Source organism: Patella vulgata, chromosome 6 (genome assembly GCF_932274485.2).
Source record: "Patella vulgata chromosome 6, xgPatVulg1.2, whole genome shotgun sequence".
In the NCBI taxonomy this organism is placed as follows: domain Eukaryota; kingdom Metazoa; phylum Mollusca; class Gastropoda; family Patellidae; genus Patella; species Patella vulgata.
The window spans coordinates 57,749,862-57,771,284 of NC_065884.2; the positions used below are offsets into that span (position 1 = coordinate 57,749,862).

General features: G+C 36.6%; 2 protein-coding genes across 4 annotated transcripts; one reads left to right on the forward strand and one right to left on the reverse strand.

Moving 5' to 3' along the window:
• Positions 1-14,628: 14,628 nt before the first annotated feature.
• LOC126823847 (exonuclease V) lies at positions 14,629-18,645 on the reverse strand. Of its 3 annotated transcripts, none has more exons than XM_050552872.2 (3): positions 18,501-18,645; positions 17,038-17,304; positions 14,629-16,072 (listed from the first exon to the last, which is right to left on the reverse strand). In XM_050552872.2, the coding sequence occupies exons 1-3, from the start codon at positions 18,622-18,624 to the stop codon at positions 15,324-15,326; spliced, it is 1,140 nt and encodes a 379-aa protein (XP_050408829.1). In that variant the 5' UTR covers positions 18,625-18,645; the 3' UTR covers positions 14,629-15,323. The 3 variants fall into 3 exon arrangements, with proteins under 3 accessions (XP_050408829.1, XP_050408830.1, XP_050408831.1); XM_050552873.2 differs by lacking the exon at positions 18,501-18,645 and adding an exon at positions 18,290-18,378; XM_050552874.2 differs by lacking the exon at positions 18,501-18,645 and adding an exon at positions 17,962-18,238.
• A 212-nt stretch (positions 18,646-18,857) lies between these two features.
• Positions 18,858-20,853, forward strand: LOC130013207 (uncharacterized). Its single transcript, XM_056101937.1, has 2 exons — positions 18,858-19,237; positions 20,132-20,853. Exons 1-2 carry the CDS (start codon positions 19,045-19,047, stop codon positions 20,800-20,802), a joined length of 864 nt encoding a protein of 287 aa, XP_055957912.1. The 5' UTR covers positions 18,858-19,044; the 3' UTR covers positions 20,803-20,853.
• Positions 20,854-21,423: the final 570 nt, after the last annotated feature.

A 21,423-nucleotide genomic window follows, 5' to 3' on the forward strand; every position in this document is an offset into this window, starting at 1 on the left:
ATGCTACAGACCCCACACTAGCTTAACCCAACCCCGGCATAATATAGACAAATTAAACTGGCGGCAGGTTGACAAACCTGGAAATATAGTCCACCTAATGTTTTTTGATGGATTATGTCTCCAGTATTCAAGATTACCGCCATGAAACATTTTCTGGTTATTTATTGGGATAAAATTAGATTCTCTCGGACCTCGGTTTGAAGGTGGTTTCGGTAAAAATTCGACCCGCTGAATCCAATGAGCTTGGGTATTCCTCCTAACAGTGACGGCTAATTTCTGTAGGGACCCAAATGCAAAATGACGACTCATTTTGGCGGGAAACTTATAAAGTTCTCTAAAAAGGTTTGTAATATATTGAAATATAGTTTTTCGGTGGATTACATAACTTTAATATGTGTAGATTCAGAATCAGGATGTTGCCACCCTGGCACCCGTGGCGGGGGATTTAAATATTCAAGATGGCCGACACGAGGGCATTTTCTGGTTATTTAGTTGGGTAAAATTGGTGATAGATTCTTGGACCGCGGTTTGAAGGTGTTTTCTATAAGAGTTCTACCCGCTGAATCCAATGAGCTTGGGTATTCCACCTGAAAGGGGCAACTAATTCTGCTATAGGGGACTAAATTCAAACTGGGGGCTTATTTTGTCGGGAAACTGATAATGTTCCTTAAAAAGTTGTGTAATATATTGAAATATATGTTTTTGGAGTTAGATACTTCAGATATAAAGATAAAAACATGTACCGACCAAAAGGTATTCCACTTTGAATACATATTCAAAATGGCGACCATATTTGGCCAGACATAACGATGTTAGTGTAATACGTAAAACATGCAGGCTTTCGGGTTCGCCGAATTCATATGTGAATGTCATGACCGAACGAAACGCCAAGATCGTCCCCAACCTCACTGGATTCAGCGGGTCGAATACATGTAGTATAATTTCCCCAATGGTGTCAAGGTGGCACCATCCGGATTTTGAATCTACACATAAAGATATATAATCGATAAAAAACATTAAGTGGACCATATTTCCATGTCAAGGCATAAAATGGGGTTTGGCTGTCGTATGAAGGGTTAAAATGTATGATTAATAGCTTCACGAGATTGATGGTTTTTTTCCTCTGCAGTACATGGGTGGCTTATATCACAATGTTAAGTATTTCTCGCAATATAATATTTATATCTTCAAATACTTAACAATCGTTATAAATTATTTCGTTCTGGAGCCTAAGGGATTAACTTGGGGATGGGGCCCCCTGAGCCTGGATCCTTAAGGGGCCCCAATTCTCGGAGGAGATATATTTTTGAAATTTTGAAGACTGTATGTTAATGGTGCTTTCTAGAGTATATCCTGAGTAGACTACCAGCTCACACTGATCCGCAGTGAATATTTGCTTGGCCGCGACAATACTCGTAATTCTCTGTGAAACAGATTGCTACCAGCCCTCCAGAGACTACAAACCATCAAACTGCAAATTATCAAGAAATAATTCCAATTAAGCATAAAAAACGGCTTAATTTAAAATGAAAAAAGGTCCCCAAAGTCCGTGAGAACATTAACGTCTTTAGGAGCCCCCCCCCCCCCCCGAGTCTTCCATACTCAGGCTCAGTCCATCCCTGTCCGGGGCTCCTAGATCTTATTACAAGAACAAAGTGTCCACTTAAAGACTCAACAAGTCAGATCGTTTACTAATACATATTATATCAAAAGTCAAAAATATATATTATTTTATTGTAAAGGTTAATGTTATTAGGGGCCTATGTCTAGATTCTCAATATTTAACTTATATTCTGCTATGTTGTGGGTATACACATGCGCACAGTTTTTAATAGTTTTCGCTGGAATTAATAACTATGGAAGACCAAATGGGACAATATCCATGATTCTAGTTTCTACATTCCAGTTTGAACATTTTAGACACGTTGTACACATACGCTAACGCCCTCTGGTGTAATAATGTTGATAATTCATGATATTTTTCTGGACATTTTCATTTCAAGATTTTAACTAAAAGACTTTTTGTAACGTAGAAAATAGTTTCATAAGAGTTCAAATTTCAGATTTTTTTTTAGATACTTTCAGAAACCAATGAATTGATTTCTTTATCGTGTAAAATTAAGAAATTATTTTTTAATTTTAATATTTAATGATATATAAAAGTTACCGATAAAACGCCGAAAATGAAACATAAAGTCAATTTTTTGTTTAAAATGTTGATTTTGTGCATGAAATGTTGACATAAGAATGTAGAAACAAGAATCATTAGTTTAGAATGTTGCGTTCATGTCTAAAATGTTCAAACTGGAATGTAGAAACAAGAATCATAAATATTGTCCCATTTGGTCTTCCATAAATAACAACCCTTCGCCATTATTTTTACTACAGCTTCACCACCTTAACCACAGTTTCGTAGACAAACAATACCGATGGGGAATGTGCAGTTGGAACGAACTACATCATATTGTATATTGTAGAAAAGTTTCCGTTGTAGCGGACTTTACTGTGATCTACAAGCTAATATCTTATTCTTTTCAAGAATAAAATACACATTGAAATAAAAGAGGAAATTGACAATCCGATACGTATAGTCTATAGGTTCACTTCATGCTCTTGACGGCACTGAAATCGATGTATAATCACTTTTCCGCAAATTCTCCAATCTTTCCTTTTGTAGCCTTTCTCGTCTTAAACTCAAAATTTGTTTAATTTCTCCAAAATCAATCAACTGTGCTCTTGCTAAATGTTTTTCGCCGGACTGATTAACAGTCACTCTTTCAACAGTCACCGAAGTTCTTGTATCCTTACATTTTCTGTAGAGTTGATCAATAAAAACATACTTATCTCCCCTTAGCACAATGTCTTCTGTAAAATTCAAAACCGCATTGTTCATATGAAACGGTACTTGCTGATCTGCCTTGGGTTTTGATTTATTATAAGAACGCGGCGAGGGATACCCTGACGTGTTTGTGCCAGGGCGAACTAATTTCTGAGAGTTTATTGAAGGAAGCTTAGATAAGCTCTGAAAATCCAGAGCAGATTGGGCATTTCTAGGATCAATGATATTTTTCGGTTCCAAATCAGATGGATACACACAAGATCCAGCCCTGTCCAAATATATTCTATTTCTCGATTTGGGTCTATTAAAATTCCGGGGAGGTGGACCTGCGCACGAGGTAGAATGTTTAAATAGCAGATTCACTGGTGTTCTCCGGAGATCTGAACGATACTTAGCGTATCTTGGTGAAGGTGATTCCGCTGGCGTCCATGTTTGATTCCCTCCCGTATCCGAGTCGGACTCCAGTGTTTCTCCATGTCTTCGCCTGGCCCATTTATTATAGAAGTCATGACAGACAGAACTCGGTCGAGATTTAAGAGGACCACGTTTTGTTGACAGTTTCTTATCATAACAGATAGACCTATTTTTAAGTTGGGTGCTTCCGATATCCATTTTCAAAGATAAGGGTACTTAACCACAATTCATTTCGATCGCAAATGAGTTCTATTGAAATGCTTTAACATAAAACAATCCCCGAACCACGATTCTGTCATATCGTTCCATTGTGAAACCTTGACCTAACACAGTCTGTTAAAGTACCTAGTATTATGAAAACACGTCCTCAGAACTGAAAATAATATGCCAACACAGTCAATACAACAATGTTCTTGATTTCATGCATACAACCTTAGAAATAAACTCCACCTAAAATATGACCAACTATAACAACCACTCTTGTCAGTTTCAAATTCGTAACTTCATAATGTTAGACCTGACGATTAGTTTGGGTAAACGAGATTATCCCTTCTGGCGCATGGCTTTACGCTAATCCAATAATAACATAACTATATATATAATCCGCATGCACCTTTCTTGCTGGAAAAATCCCGGCTCCACTTTGAGTGAAGCTAACAAAGGGCTAGGTATCTAGGCTGTGATATAATGTCGTTCACCTACGAGACCAGGCAAAAGCAGATACAGAAATTTTGTTAACTCGGGGTGGGTGGGAGTGACAATTACTAGAAGCCATCTAAAAACTCATGGAAACGGGCGACTTAATCTTCTCTTTGGAAGAAATTAATAATGATTATTACTTACAATCTACGACTCTGGAAGAGCATTTTTAGGGTACGTACCCCGCTCCTCTTTTTTTGATTCGCCCTTCGTACGAGCTATCTGAAATGAATCCCATAGAGAGATACAATCTCTCAATATATGTTTACAGTATTTAAGCTATAATTATCTATAACAGGGCTTCAATTGACAACCAAAACAGATAAATGATAGTATGCCTACACAGTATCCTACAGAGCACGTTGCTACACGCATGTAACTAGAGACCATATAGGTTACCCACCCAACGGGCAAAAGAACCCTATGCTGTATTAAAATTATTGTACAACAAGAAGATAACACGTTCGAAATGGGGAAATCTTAAAGGACAATATTGGTGGCAATTATTATCACATATGTGATAGAACTGGTTAAACCCGTTCCAAATATAATTTGAACCCAGAGATATTACTACGATAGATGCGTTATGAAGATTTTCAAGAAAGGGAAGTGACGAACGCAAAGGAAAACGCGAGTTATCCTTCTATATAACTGACTGAAGTGACGAGTGATAACAGATACACGGGCGAATTTCTGCTCACTAATAATTCATTCGAAGACCAAAAGTTGTTATGAAACTGTGGCAAGATATCTGCTTATACTCAAAACGTGGTCCTCTTAAATCTCGACCGAGTTCCGTCTGTCATGACTTCTATAATAAATGGGTCAGGCGAAGGCATGAAGAAAGAATGGAGCCCGACTCGAATCACCTTCACCAAGATACGCTAAGCAATTCATGAAGAGGTCTTCAAGAGCCTTCATAAGTTTGAACAAAATCTTGGAAACACATCTAGTAGCAATAGAAAAATTCCATTTCGATAAAGGTTTATCTAAGTAAACAATCCATGCACTTTTGCAAAAGATATCCAACGCAAAGCGTATTTACGCCCACACAGCAGCTTCGTCTCAAAAAAAAAAGATTGCCATGGACATCAGATTATCCGAAAGAAAAACTCAGTTGTTCACCAAATTGCCTTTGAGAAATCTAATCTATGTCGTGTTAGCAACCTTGAAAAAATCGGTTAAAATCGGTAGTCTCTGTTGCATTCACAAACTTTTAAGAAGAGGGCTGGGGGTGTAAATCTAGAAAAGAAGGTTATGGAGCACAGAATATCGATAGGGTTCGTCCTCGATGGACCCGGACACTTCACGCCCAATTTGAAAGAAAAATCCGTAGCCTTTATCCGTTAATTAGTGAAACGCCGAGAGGGTCCGTCCTCCTATGACGACAGTGCTTCTTCACACCAAATTTTTTTTTTTTTTTTTTTTTTGGGGGGGGGGGGGAGTGGAGGGAAACTATAGTCTCTAAGGTTTTCGACAAAGGGGTGATAACTTTAGAACTGCCGGTCACGGAACGCTGAATACCGATATGGTTCGTCCTTCTATGACCAAAATGCTTCGCACCACATTTGAAAAGAATCCACCGCATCCACAAGTCAATTGTTGAAATGTGGGCACATAATTATTCATGAAGACTGACCTATGAGTATTCACAATAAAATATGGATGGATCGACGAACGGTGGAAGGAGGTAACGACCATAAGTATACATAAAATGTGGACGTTTAAAAATAGCCTCTGTACCTGTCATAGCTTGAAACCTTATTTTATAGATAATAATAATATTTTATAGATAATAATAATAGATAGATAAAATAATAATTTCGAGAAGATCAACTCATGCACCCGATAATACCTTCGTCGTGGTATTCGTATTATAATTTTATATTTAATAGATTTAAATTTTTAGTTTCAAAATAACTGAATAAATATGAATATACTGTCCTACATTTATGTTAAAAGATGACGATGACGACGACTATGTGGACGAAGGAACAGGACACAGTAGCATCTATAGGTCGTTGAATTCTGTATTTTCCGGAGCAGCAGGGCCCTTACTTATCTAAGTACATACCAGAAATATTCAAAGATATAGGTTTTTTCGATCAAATGGAGAGTTGAAGGGGAAATTAACATAAAAATTTTACATTGCGTTGATTTAATGAACGGTTATTTAGATAATATGCTAAAAGTATAAAACTGTATTGATCTTAATTTGCTATTAAGAGCAGAGGTGGACTGAGGAGTGGTCTGCGAGTATGGTAGACTATATGGGGTCCATAAAGAAGTTAATGTTCTTACGTAGTTTGGGGGCCTCAATTTAATATTGTATTTACGTCTTTTTCTTGAATTGATAAGCAAAGCAATCTCTGTAGGTTTGTAATTAGGAAATATTCTAGATAACATCACTTAGTCAGTTTGTCAAAGATTTCCTCGGGTCCACGAGAGAGAACCCCAAGAGTGAAGGCCCCCATCCTTAATAGAAAGCTTGATCTCGCTTTGACTCCGTACATCTTATCATAGATGTTGTAAAACTCGCGGCTCTTATGCGGGGAGGTAGGGGGAGGCATTCCGTCCATGGTTATCAGATTCAGACATGTTCCCTGCATAGATTGATTATTCAATTTGGGATTCAAGCTTAGAAATTTACATAATTATCCTGTAACATTACATACTTATCTGGATAATATACGAGTGGTGTTTTCCGTTATAACCTAGTTTGTTACGCAGGAAGAAATTGAGTAACATTTTCTGTTTTGGCAAAAATCAAACACCAAATAGCAATTATCAAACCTATGTTGATATAATTATCAACTAATCCATATAACAACGTGCTAATCGTTGACAACAGCCATTTTTGTTAATACCCAATATCTTACAGATTAACTAATCACGTGACTAGATTAAGATTAAGCGGTTTGTTAAATCAGTTTAGTTTACGTTCAGACTTGGAAAATATCTAAAATATGGGGGTAAGTTTATTGATTTTGTTATACTTTATGCAAAACAATCCGTTTAAATTTGTATGAATTATAGGACGGGTTTCAGTTATTTTGTGTAGATAAAAGTTCCCGAGTTTTGGTTCTGGATGCTCTCCGCGGCGCAACAACCCGTTTACTTACTAAAATATTTAAAACAAACGACTTTGAGAAGACATTTAGATTATTAGTTGAAAAATGGCCCTTTTCAGACCATTTGCACACATTCTAATTAATAACAAAAAGTTTGAAATTAATATTATTAAACGGAAACCAATGTATCTAAACATTTTCGGTTATAGTGTATCAAAGGGCTAAGCAACTAACTACTATATTGGGTTTAATAAATGGTTTAGGTGTAATCCTTATAAGACATATAGAAGTAGATTTCACACATTAAAAACACTTATATGGATATACTAAAGCAATTTTTTTTTATAAATTCAGAAGTAGTATATCCATATAAGTGTTTTTAATTTGGTTTAGGTGTTATCAACAAATCAGTATCGGTTTTATTAGATACAATATTAGTAGCGGTCAATATATCAAGCTTGCGTAATAAAGTTACAATAATTTCTCAACCATTTAAAAAAAACAAAACAAAAAAAAAAACAACCAAATACGGCACACATAAAAGCCGTGCACACAAAACTGTTGCGATGCCCTGAGCTATAGTTGGTTTAACTTATGCCTAAATATGGCACTGAGCATGTAAAAATTGACATCGTTAGCAGATAGTTAGTAATTTCAAGTGATACAAGTTATCCTCAGAACGAATCTTTCCATGGATAGATTGCGATACAGACTACAGTTAAGAGCGTGGTGGTAGGAATGTATATTGTATGACGTGATACACCTACTCAGTACGTACATATATGTCTGCCCAAAGTCATTTGTTTTAAACAGTAGGTAAGTCGCTGGTTAAAAAAAACTAAAACTTAAGATCCCTTTTCCACACTATGTACTGGTTATCAAACTTCTAAGTCATAGGGTTAACAAGTGATGCTAAGTTACCGAGAATGAAGGTTATCTTGAACAGTAGGGTATCCTGAAATATTCAAATATCCATAAAAGTACCAAACCTCTAAAAGGATTATCTTTCTAATCACCAATGTTAAATGCATTTTATAATTGTAGGTGTATGGTGACTCAATGGTGTGCACGTAAGCAAAGATAAACCAATTTATACGTATGAAATAAGACAGAAACTAATACACTTTCTACAATATTATCCTTCAGTTTCCCACTAACCATCCCAAGATGCATGACTGTGTGGACTCGCCGCACACTGCTGATGGTGATACGGACAAAAGCAAGACTACAGACACCCCTCGAGTGATGAAGGGAGCTATGAGCATGTCCAAAAGCAAAACTGGCGAGGTCATTTACAGAACCAATAAAAACGAGATCAAATATCTGGATCGTCGGTTACTGAAATTCGATAAGGACATCACGAGAGCCAAGACGAACATCGAGTGCCAGAAAAGAGACATCTTAAGAAAATGGTCCATGGTTTTTGGTCAACAGAAAACCCTGTGTGAATCCATAAAGTCCTTTGATGAAATGATCAACAGTGCCTTAGAAAAGCAACTGATGGAAACCAACGAACGCTCATATCAAGTTGAAAATTGCCTGAATAGTCACAGAGAGGAAGAACTCGTGGGGGCTTCTAATAATTGGTCGAATCTCAAAGGCGCCGGCGAACGCCGACAGTCGAAACAAGTCTCTGGTTTCGGAAATAACCTGTCCATGCCGGCACTTGTAAATCCTAACCGATCAAGAACAAATCCTGCTGTTCCAAGATTAACAGAATCAGGCGTTCCCGGTTCCCTACCAAAAATTAACAACTTCCGTGCTGGGAATTTCTTTTCCAGCATGGTAGACGAAAAGTCAAAAAAGCATCGCCAGGAAAAAGAACGCGAAAAGGTCAAGAAACAGTTCCCAGATTTCAGCAAATCAACAATGGAGTCGTATTTCAACGAGCAGAAAAGGTTGCAAGAGGAACTAATGACCCGGAACAGTTTAAGTAAGCTGAAGAACAGCGTGAATGGGGGTCACAACTTTTACAAACTTCGAATCCGAACGAAGTTGCCCGAAGATGCGGATATGTTGATAGAATCGATCGAGACTGACAGATCTAAAACAAAATCTTTTAGACGTAGCAGAAAACCCGACCTTAATCACACATCAGTGTTCGATAGTAAAAATGTCACAGATATAATAGATGAAGATTTTGAAAATGATATTATGGACAATTTTGAAAAAGATATTATGGTCAATTTTGAAAAAGATACTGTGGTCAATTTTGACATCGAAAGATCCAATACGTGTTCATAGTGTTTTCATTATATATCTAATGATCTTATGGACAATTTTGATATCGAAAGATCCATTACGTTTTCATTATCTATCTAATGATATTATGGACAATTTTGATATTGAAAAAATCAATACGTTTTAATTATCTATTTAATATCGTTTGTTGGTTAAATCAAAAGTAAATATAAGTGTGATTGTACGCCTTGGTGCCTTATATTTCTACTATTATCTGACATCCAAGTTCAGAAGTTCAGGTCCTAGCTCTATTTAGCTAGCAGATGCTTTCTAGAACAACTTATACTACTTCTCATTTCTTTAGGAAGTAAACTAGCAAATAATTGTATTTTTTATGGGGCCAACTAAATTATGTGTTAACTTGGTACTGACTCATTTCCCTACTTTGAGCTTCCAATAATTATTAACACCACAACTTGATTGATGGGGCGTCCAAAATGGCGTGATATGTGGGGTGCCTTATAAGGGAGGTGCGCCCATAATGAGATGATAATGCATAATGCCGAGTGAGATTGGTTGGGCGCCCACAACTTGATCAATGGGGTGCCCAAAACGGCATCATGGTGAGGTGCCTCATCCCGGAGGAGCGTCCATCTCACGGCGAGATCATGGGCGCCCATAATATAATTGGCGGGGCACCCATAATTCAGAGTGAAATTGGTTAGGCGCCCACGAATGAATTCGTATTCCTTGGTTCCAATTTTTAGGATGTTCATATCCAAACAACATAATACGCCAATATCGCAGATTCAGCCTCAAAATTCAAATTTTCCCGTCATTTTCATAGGTGCAAACCCTATTTTCATCAAATTTTTGGGGGAAGGCACCCTTGTTTCGTGGACCGTCAAGTGTAGGTAGATCGGCGCCCGCAGAAGCCCTTGATCCCCCCCCCCCTCCCGCCCCACAACATTTAGAAAAATCGATGCCATTTGGTGGTTTATGATGTATTTCTTGGGTAGTAAAAAAACATGTTTGCTATCTTGAAAAAAAGTCACCGGGCAGTGATAATGGACTATAGAAAGTCGGCCTATTCTTTGTCCTCACTCAAAAGACAACCATATAAAAATGAAAGAACAAATCTGATTGAGCAAGACCAAACTGTTCATATTATGTGTGGACAGGATCGGCATCAACGACCATTCGCTTATCATTGTGCTCAATTTCGGTCTGAAGTGACGTTTCTACCTTTATTTATTTTAGTAATTAGTAAACCCACCATACTCCTCTTTTTCCCCTCTTCTTAGTAGTAAGCTTTCCGTCCATTGTAGTACAGATCGTGATCAAAATTGACCGATTTTTGTCAAAAAATTGCTTTGAAAGCGAAAGTAATTAGCAGATGATAGGATACCATTCCAACAATCCGCTGAACACCCGTCCACTGATTAGAATGGGTTACCTGTCGGAGCAAAAGCAGATCACCGATCGCACAAGGTTGATAAGTCCGTTCTAGTCCCGCTATGATAAACAAAAAGACCTGACCACTCACGAATGAGGGACCAAGGTGAAACATTATTACTATACTCTTCAAACCAGCGGCTGCCAGGCAGGATAAGTTTCATCAGAATCGGATAAAAATTGTGACCTTTAGAGGGTCCACAACCTTCGTATTGCATACTTTTACACAATTTGCGTAGAAAGAGCGGCCATTTTGTTGGGCAGTTTCATTTCGATTTTCCCGAAATTCGAACTCAACCATCCTTAGGGTGTAACGGTGATACATTCAAACGGTTTTTTAAATCGCATAAAAATTATGACCGCTATAGGGTCCACAAGATAAAAACGCGATCTTTCGTACAATCAGGGGCCATAATTTAGGAAGTTACTATCCGATATGTGCGAATATCAAAAGGAACCAAGATCTTTGGGTTATAAACTTACATTTCAAGTTTCATCAAAATCAGAAGAAAATTGTGACCTCTAGAGGGTCCACAACATTATTGATATACCATATTTTTACGCTATTTGAGTACGAGGTGCGGCCATTTTGTCTGTCAGTTTTGGTCCGTTTTTTACGAAATTCGAACTCAACCATCCTTAGGGTGTAACGGTGATATATTCAAACAGTTTTTTAAATCGCATAAAAATTATGACCGCTATAGGGTCTGCAACGCGATTTTTGGTACAATCAGGGGCCATAATTCAGGAAGTTACTATCCGATATGCGCGAATATCGAAAGGAACAAAGATCTTTGAGTTATAAACTTACATTTCAAGTTTCATCAAAATCAGAAGAAAATTGTGACCTCTAGAGGGTCCACAACATTGATATACCATATTTTTACGCTATTTGAGTACGAGGGGCGGCCATTTTGTCTGTCAGTTTTGGTCCGATTTTTACGAAATTCGAACTCAACCCTTAAACGGTTTTTTAAATCGGATAAAAATTATGACTTCTGTAGGGTCCACAAGCTAAAAACGCTATTTTTCGTACAATCAGGGGCAATAATTCAGGAAGTTATGATCCGATATGAGCGAATATCCGAAAGGAATCGAGATCTTTGGGCTACAAACTTACATTTCAAGTTTCAACAAAATCAGAAGAAAATTGTGACCTCTATAGGGGCCATAATCCATGAAGTTTCCGTCCGATACATGCCAATATCGAAAGCAACCGAGATCTTTTGGAGATAAGAATTGTGACCTGTAGAGTGGCCACAAACAATTGTGGACGGACGGACGGACAGGGGCGACGACAATATACGTCCACATGAAAATATGGGCGTATAAAAAAGTAGGGGATATTCAGAAACAATACAAAACTGCTAGTCTGGAGGCTCAGCGCGGGGGGTGGGGGTGTCCATCAAATGGGCACAAAACCAGACCCAACTTTTCTAGAGTACAATTTTGCGTAGAATACGATGCCGAGTGGTAATCAGTCCGCCGTTGGGGCGTTTTCGAGATATTCGGGGTCAAAGGTCAAATGGGTTCATTTGCACTGAAAGTGAATGCGCAGTCATTCTTGCATCATGAAAATAAGCTGTAAATGATCAAAAGTAATCACACTTTCAATAAAAATGTAAACTAAAATCACTTGCTAGAGTCGATGTGTTGAATATTTAAGACACAGTACAAACCGGTGATGAAGTAATGAAGATCAGAATCTGAACATTAACCTTTGTGTCAAATGCTCCAGAGGGGCAGCAAAAACGCACCATTGCGTTCCTTTCACTTAGCCCCTTCTTACTATACAATTTATTGAAGCCTCTCTGAAATGATGACGTCGATGCAACAGAAATAAAATCAGACTAGTATTGATGAAGCAATACATGTCCGCTAACAAACCCACAAATTTTGCGATGCATACATTTATAAGTGTATGATAATGCGAATACATTTCTGACAATATAAAATCCAAATTAAAACCCACATAGATTTGATAGAATAAATTCTATAAAATTTAATTCAATTCAATTGGTCTGTGACTCAGCTATTGGCAAGGGGAAACCACGCCGGAAAATCTGGATGAACTTTCTCGGCCAATGAAGGGATCGAACACCCGACTTCCAGGCTAACGAGCCAGCGTGTTACCCACATAGCCACGTGATACCGATGCTCAGAATTTTGTACGATGATCCGAATTTTGACTCGGAATATTACCGTTCTTTCACTTTAAAATATTGAAAATTGGGCTATGTTCAGGTTGAGAGCGCACCCCTTTAATATGATTGTGCCAACTTTCTAATAAGATTTGGAAAGCTTATTCAAATACCTTTTAGAATATATTTAGTTGGATCATCAGAATTTTGTACGATGGTCCGAATTTTGACACGGGGTATTAACATTAACAGTCTTTCCCTTTAATTTTTTTTTCAAAATTGACCATGTTTAGGATGAGAGTGCATCCCTTTAATATGACTGTGCCAACTTTTACTAATAATATTTGGAAAGCTTATTTATTTACCTTTCGGAATATATTTAGTTGGACGTCCAGAATTTTGTAAGATAATGCGAAAATACATCTCTATTCTGAGCTAAAGGAATGGATAAATAATAATATATTCTACTTTCATTTGATAGACGTAACGTTGGATTTGATTGGTTGATAAAAATAGATGAGTTTGGGCGACTGTTGAATTTATTCTGAATAGGTTGCCAACGAACAGGTTGCCAGCTGGATCGGTCGAATAGGTCGCTAGCCGAATAGGTCGCCAAATTGTGTTCGGTCCACGTGATCCCCAAGAGGGCCTGACAAGGACAGCTGTCTAGTTATTTGGATGAGACGAAAAACCGAGGTCCTGTGTATACATTAGAATGCACGTAAAAGATCCCTTGGCAGTTGGAATTCGATATAAGAGTAGGCGATAGTGTCGCTGCCCGGGCAAAATTTCCCTCATAGCACACTGTATGGCGTATGCCCGTCTTCATTAGCCCAGTATAGGAGCAGAACAGTAGGACGTAAAAAATAAAGCTAAAACAATATCACCAAAGGGACACAATTCAGTTAAAAATGTTACTCGTCTAGTTACATCAAAATTTAACCTCAAGGAAGGATCATAACTCAAAGATAGCCACGTAAAGTGTGAAATACGCCCCGACTGCAGCTTTGTCTCAACTGCAGCTTATTCGAAAGGAAAACTTTGGATGTTGAGCAAGTGAAGAAATCTAATCATATAGGGTTCATTCATTTATCATTTATGACCCCATTGCTTTCAACCAAATTTGAAAGAAATCTGTTAAAAATTATAGCCTCTATTGCGTTCACAGCCAATTGTTGACGGGCCTACGCACAGGGTAACAGCACAATGCTCCCACTCCCAGCACCTCTGGCAGTGAAATGCAGTGCAGTGTCCACTTAACATAACCTAGACCTTTACCAAATACATTCCATAGATTGCCAGGCAAGTTAAGCCCACAAGGTGTAGAATATGTATAGTCTACCTATAATACATGTCCTTGTCGGTTACTTTTTGTAAACTTTGAGCGTTACTGGCCCACACTTGTAGGTGATTAGTACGGCTGTGTTTGTCAACATTTAAAGATTCCTGGTGTGGTAAATGGACAGTAAATAATAACAAATACATTCTGAAAAATGGACCCTAGATGCTGATGGTGGGTCGCACAGTTATTTAAGTTATGTAACTTCTAGAAGTAATACACTGTCCGTTATCTAAAAGATGCATTATGCAAGAAAGAAATCTGTCTATTGCAGGCCTTTTTTTGACTTCATGTTATATAAATTATTATTTAGATAGTTATTAACATGACAAGCCCATCTTAAACTCTCTAGATCATCAGATTTCTTAGGTATTGAGTGGCCCACCATATCTGCATTAAATGACAATATGGCTGCCACTTATGGAGACTGCCAATAGGACTGAAAATCAAGTAGGAACTTTAAACTGGAAGACAAATATATAAAAGTAATTCACAATTCAATTATTTTTATTCACAGAGCTTAAAATGACAGTGTCTGAATTTAAAAGATGTGAGCTAGTTCGCAATCAAATTGTTTATCACTCTGCTTAACAAAAGCAGAAAATTATTATTGTATTTTACACCAAGTTTCATCATCCCTACTCATTTAGAGTTATTGTGTTCTAAAGTCTCGGCCAATCACATTGCTAAACATGGTCAAGACATTCACATAACAAACATCTACACCATATTTGAACATTGATCAATTGGTGGCACCATTTTTGTGTTTCATAAGGTGTGCAGGAGTGACAGTATGTTAACTTAAGTATAATTGTGACTGGCCCACAGAATGCCGCATTATTTCATGTTACATAAGATTATTTAAACTTTTTTGACATTTCAGTGATTATTAAGTGTGTGTGGTTTGTAATGTTGGGGGGGTGGGGGCAAATGGTTTAATGTGCATGCTTTAGATCATAAGATTTGTCATTGAGTCAGTGATGTGGTTTCGATTCCCCACTTGTAGGTGGGTGACAAGGCGTTGGGTCGTCTGTCCAACCCTGTGGGGTTGCCAGTTTCCGATCACTGCTAAAGAACCATATCCACAAGCAAATTATTAAAATAAAATTGAACCATTTTAGTCTTGAAATGACCTAGTCTGTGTTGAGTGGCTGTTAAACCCCATCTCTCTCTCGCTTATTAAATTATTTTATTTTAGCTTTATTTTTTGAAGAATATTCTTCTGATTTTTTTGCTCTCCACTCACAAATGTCAGCAAAATCACACTTCTGGCATTTCCATGCTTCTTCAATATCCACACCAGCAATTGGCCTTTGACCTCTCCAAAATTTCAAGTAATCTTCGAAAATATTAGAGAGATCATCATCATCATAGTCCTCTGTATGATGATACAAAGTTTGTTTACTTTCTTGATGGACATACTCAATATGTAATTGACTGACACACGTCAAACATTGCATTCTTTGAAACAGATGGTCCAAAAGTCCATCCAAATTCTGGAACTCAACCAAATGTTTGGTCAGTTCCAGTGACACAGCCTCGCCAAAATCTCTTTTCAGATCAAGTCGCAAATGTTTGGCAACAGTCTCTTTTGATAAATTCCCTTTTACTAAGTCATCAAATAGCTTTTTATATAAAAGCACCTGTAGCCTGTGTTGTGATTTTTGAGCTTTACTGGGTGGGGATTTGAAGGCCTTTGTTTTTAGTTCTAATAAATCAATGTTATAAGATTCGGGATCAAACCGTAACTCATCTATTAAACCCACAAAAAACACATCCTGCTGAAAGGGAGCTCCAAAAATAGGTACTTCCCGAGCTAGTGTGACACCATTGAGAAATCCTTGGACAGCATTCAATAAGTTGATGACTTTTATAGCCCATATATCTTCATTTGATGTAACCTTAACAGGAACAGTATCATGTACTGCCAACTCTAGAAAATAAAATAACATTTAAAGGTTATGTTGTGACTTGTTTGTATATAATGTGAATAGCATCATTGACTGACATATTACTGATTGATTTCTGATTGCATTAATTCTTATTTGAATTGTAAAATAAATATAACATTTTAGTTCTAATGTCAGACCATAACACCATTACATAACACAGAGTTTATTTTACAGTTATATGGGAAAAATCAATATTGAGCAACAAAGTCATGAAACAGATAGGTTGCCAGACAAATAACATGGCCACAGTCACCTGAGCAGTCCAACAGGGCAGTCAAATATTTATTTTTTTGTAGGCAATGGGAGCATTACCCTGGTGCTGACAAAAGTAGAGGGTATGAGAGAGAGAGAGAGACGGTTTAGCCTTCACTCAACACAAACTAGGTCATTTTGGGACTAACATATGGTTCAATTTTATTTCATTAATTCGCTTGCGCGTATAGATCTTTAGCAGTGGGAGGAAACTGGAAGACCCAGAGAAAACCCACGAGGTTGGACAGGTGACCCTACTCCTTGTCATGTACAATCGGGGAATCGAAACCATTAAAATTCCAAACATCATACATAAAGCAATATATTTACTTAAAAAAACTATCTCAGATAGCAATGTCGTAAAGAATGAACGACAGTAACTATTTATTAGGCCATGCTATTTGAAAATGCCAAAATTGCTCATCAGAATATTAAAGCAAATAGAGTAGCAGAATTTAAGAATGTCATGGAGTATTAGCATCGTTGGCATTCCTGAAACAGCAAGACCTGATTTATACACTTTACCACATCGCTGGCATCTTTTACAATTCTGTATAGGGCCTACAGTACGGTAATTGTCAACTAGTGACAAAAAAAATTGCAAAAGATGAAAGGATATAGGATCTATTGTAATCAGATTGGCTAAAAGAAAAAGATACAAATTTTTTGTCTAATTTAGTTTGTAAAACTTGACCTCTTGCTAAGTGAAGATTTGATCCTTCTGTCATAACTTTTTGTACGACAGGGTTTACTTCTATAATACCAGACATGGTAAACGAATAGTACAGTTGTTGTTCACACCAATTTTGTTTAGTCAAGTCAGAAACCCACAAATAGCCTGGTCGAAATCTTTCCAGTGGGGTTCCATGACGGGCAAGTTGATCTGTTGAAACTTTAATGTCTACTTTTACTGTCATTTCTTTATTAGTTCTTTGTTTTTTATCTGGCATTAATAATATGTCTGAAAAAAAAAAATATTAAAGATACATTATGTAAGATTAAGATAAAGAGCTAGCCATTCTTACTATAATAGTTACAAAATAGATCATTTTATTCAAATTACTCTATTGCGAGCAAAGATATTAGCCTTTGATTGAAGGTTTGACAAGATGTGTGCAATAATTTCAACCACTGTACTGGTTGTTCGAAGCTAAGTCTCGTTCCTCCATTTTTAGATTAAATCAAAATATGTCTGAACCGTTCTAATATATTAATATCGGAGAAATCTGATGCTATCGAGAGTTAATTATGGCCTGGATCAGTTAATTAATGTCTAATTAATAATTTAGAAAACATTTCAGGCCTAAAGAAAGACCTGCAATAGGCAGATTTAGCTCTTGCATAATGTATGTTTAATAATAAATAACATAAACTATATATATATAAAAGACATACAATTTGTGTTGACTCTTTTTTCCAAGCACTTTAAATGTTAAGATTATGAACATTCCAGGTAGAATGCCCCGCACATACATGATAAACTGAAAGTTCAACAACAAAAGAAGGGGGTTCGGTCTGCACAGTCTGCAAATGGTCTATTACTATTAGTTGCCTTAAATACAATATGATCATATATATATATGATGATAAATAGGGAAACTAAGGTAAAACTGCCTACTCTTATATTGAATTCCCACTGCCAAGGGATCTTTTACGTGCACTCCAATGTGAACACAGGACCTTGGTTTCTCATCCCATCCGAATGACTAGACAGCTGTCCTTGTCAGGCTCTCCATCCAGCACCACTGACAAAGGGGAAACCACACCGACCTCCTGGCTAGCGAGCCAGTCTTACTCATTTTGATTTAGCCAACATCGCTCGGCCCCTGCGCCTGCGGCAATGAGCAGAAAGCCTTCTGATAGATTACTTTTAGTTTTAGGGTCATATCAAGTATACTTCTTCGTGTGACATCACATCTTAATGTTTACAAACAACGCATATTTACTTCGAGATGTTCTTGTCATTGCGGTTCTTGCCGTTTTGGACCGATTGAACTAGGCTAGTCCACACGGAAATGCCTACATTAAATTATTTCTTACAAAGGGAGACTACTCTATTTTAAGGTCCAATTCTGAAAAGTGGACCTATTCTTCTTTTTAGATCATAGATGGCGTGCTAACTGATCAATATGCCTAGTTTAAAACAAATGAATATACCAGAATCATACGATGACAATATTTCGTCACTGATATCATCATCCCATAGGTCTAAATCATTAATGTTCCTTTTCAAATCAGCTTCATATTTCGAGCCATTTTCAGGTTTGGTGGAGTCGGCCATTTTGGACTATTTTCGAACCTCGCGTAAAAACAAATCATTCCGTGTCCTTATTTTTGATGTTTCTGGTACTTTCATTAACAGAAATAACCATGTATGTTGTCCCGAACAAACTCAGAAATAATATTATTTTTTAAATATTGTGGAAATCGGATTACTTATGCCCATAAATAGGAACTATTTGGTATTTTTCTGCTCCTGGATATTTTGTTAAGTTGGTTTGTTGTTAGGCAGATGTAAACAACATGGCGAGTGAAATGTGTCATATTTGGGAATTCTGGTAGATAAACAATGAAAAAAGGATAATTAAATAGGTTTATACCAATAGTTTCCGATAAGAATCAAAATCGGGTCATCACCAACTATTTACGCTAAACTGATTTTTTTTTTAACAGAAAATTATGCTAAATAAATGTGTTTGCAATGCCGACAGTGGATCAAAAACCGGTTGTTAAATCCAGTAACAGCAAAAGAGGCTCTTTAACAAGTGACAAGACGAAGAAGGCAAAAAAGAAGAAAAAGACTAAAAAGTCAGCAAAATTAGAGTCTAAAGAAGGGTTGATTCATAAAGATGTTAATAGTTTGGAAATAGAAGGAACATGTTATCAGAATGACGGTAATAATAATTAATTTTATTATAGGGCCTATTTTAATCTTGCTCTTTCTTTCTACTTCTAGTCTAGACAAAACCGTAGTCCATTTTGAAGGACACAGGCAATTGGGACTAGGGCCTAATAAGGATAAGCAGCCACTGTTGAGATTTCAAAATTTATTAAAGTACGCATGTAAACACATTCTTTAGATTTAGTATATTATTCCCTGTGAAATTGGAAGAAAAAGCAGATTTTCCTTTTACTTTTCTTTTATGTAAATTGTAATAAAGTGTCTGTTAGTGTTATTGTTATAAATTCAAGGCAGTCAGTTATACTTATAGGACTGGATATGGTTCCTGACCGTTGCAAAGTATAGAACCAGATTTGATTTCTGATTAGATGATATTAATATAATAACAATATTTAGAAATCCTGTTTTTTGCAACAAAAATCTAGAAAAAATCCTTTGTTCAGTTTATGTCTAAATTATAACGCACGTAAGCGAATTATTGAAATAAAATTGAACCATATGTTAGTCCCGAAATGACCGAGGTTGCGTTGAGTGCATGTTAAACCCCATTTCTCTCTCACTTTCTAAAAATATAAATGAAGCCCTAACACAGCTGTTGACAGTAAAACCCCACCTAATCCATATGAAACATACAATAGGTAACATTATTTCCATTTTTGTAGACTTTGTTTGCCTCAAGGGTGGGTTGGATGGCCAAATGGTTAGTACATGCACGCTGTATCATAAGGTCTGTCATTGGGTCAACTGGCGTGGTTTCGATTCTCCAGTTGTACATGGCATGGAGTAGGGTCATCTGTAAAGTTTTTTTCATTAATTGTCTTGTATTTAAAAACTTATAAATTGTAATAAATGTTTTTCCTTTTGTATTTTCGAATTTTACATTTAGATGACACAGATGACTCCTCAAGCACAAAGACACCACGTTTACCAAAACTTTCTGTATCGGATATAACTGTGAAATGCAAGACTACACCAAGACCAGTGTCAACAGATAGTCAAATTTCAAGATTCTCTAACACTCGACAGACAGACAGTAAAACTGCTGTACCTCGTTCAAAATCACAGTCTGCAGACTCCTTCAGTGCTAAATTATCTAATATAAGTTTAAAAAACAAAAATTCAAAATCTAAAAATAAAACTGGTAGTGCTGGAAAGAAGGACAGTGGCAGTGCCAAAACTAAGAAAACAGATGAGAAACAAACACCTGCTGCTTTGAACTCTGTTATGCCTAATATTGTGGAAACTCAAAAAAACGTTTCTGTTGTAAGTGAAAGTGTTCGATGGGAAAATGAACTCACAGGTACAGATATGGAAAGGGAGAGAATTCATTTATATAAAATCAATCGTAGAAAGCGTTACCTTGCTGCTGCTCAGCTTAAGGGTTTGGGTTGGGTAAAGCAATATGGCGTTAATGGGTTCCCTCTGTCAGAAGATACAAGTGTAGATGTCAGAAAAGAAGGGGGTATTAGTGAATTCTCTACTGTTAGCATTATTCGCACCAGCCAAAAAAATATTTCATTATTGGGTGATGCCAAAGCTATTAGCATAGGACATTAGTTGCTTCTAAATCTTGCATTTAACAAAATCAGCAGTTTATGTTCAGAGTAGTTCATAAAAGTGTCAAGTACTGTAAAGTATATTGTGCCAAGCCAAATTTAAAAGGACAGATCATATTTGATTTATGTGAGAAAAAAAAAGTGTCAATTACTTTTCTTGGTTTTATATTAAATTCATGCACTTCAATTCAGCAGGTGTTAAGAAAAGTACTGTAACTGATGAACTGTTTTTCATTGAAAATACATCATTAAATGAAAAAATGGTTTATTTTGATCAAAATTAATATTTATAGTTTCTTCTGTGTAGTGTATTTGGCCCCCAAAATAGGCATGTATGAAAAGCGTAGGTGTAAAACCCCAATAAATTAAGTGACAGTAGATATAGGATTGACTTCTGCTAACTTTTGGAAATGAAGTTTTAATTACCGGTATAATTAAAGATACATTTTATGTTAAGATACATCGAAAAGATACATTTAGATGTAATTTATTATGTAAGCTTCTCCTATATCAAATAGTAAAATACATGTGTTTAAATATATTTTTATGTGCGCTGAAGTTAACACATTCAAGACTGGATCTATTCTAAAACAAGACTGTTTACTCTAATTTTATTTTTTTG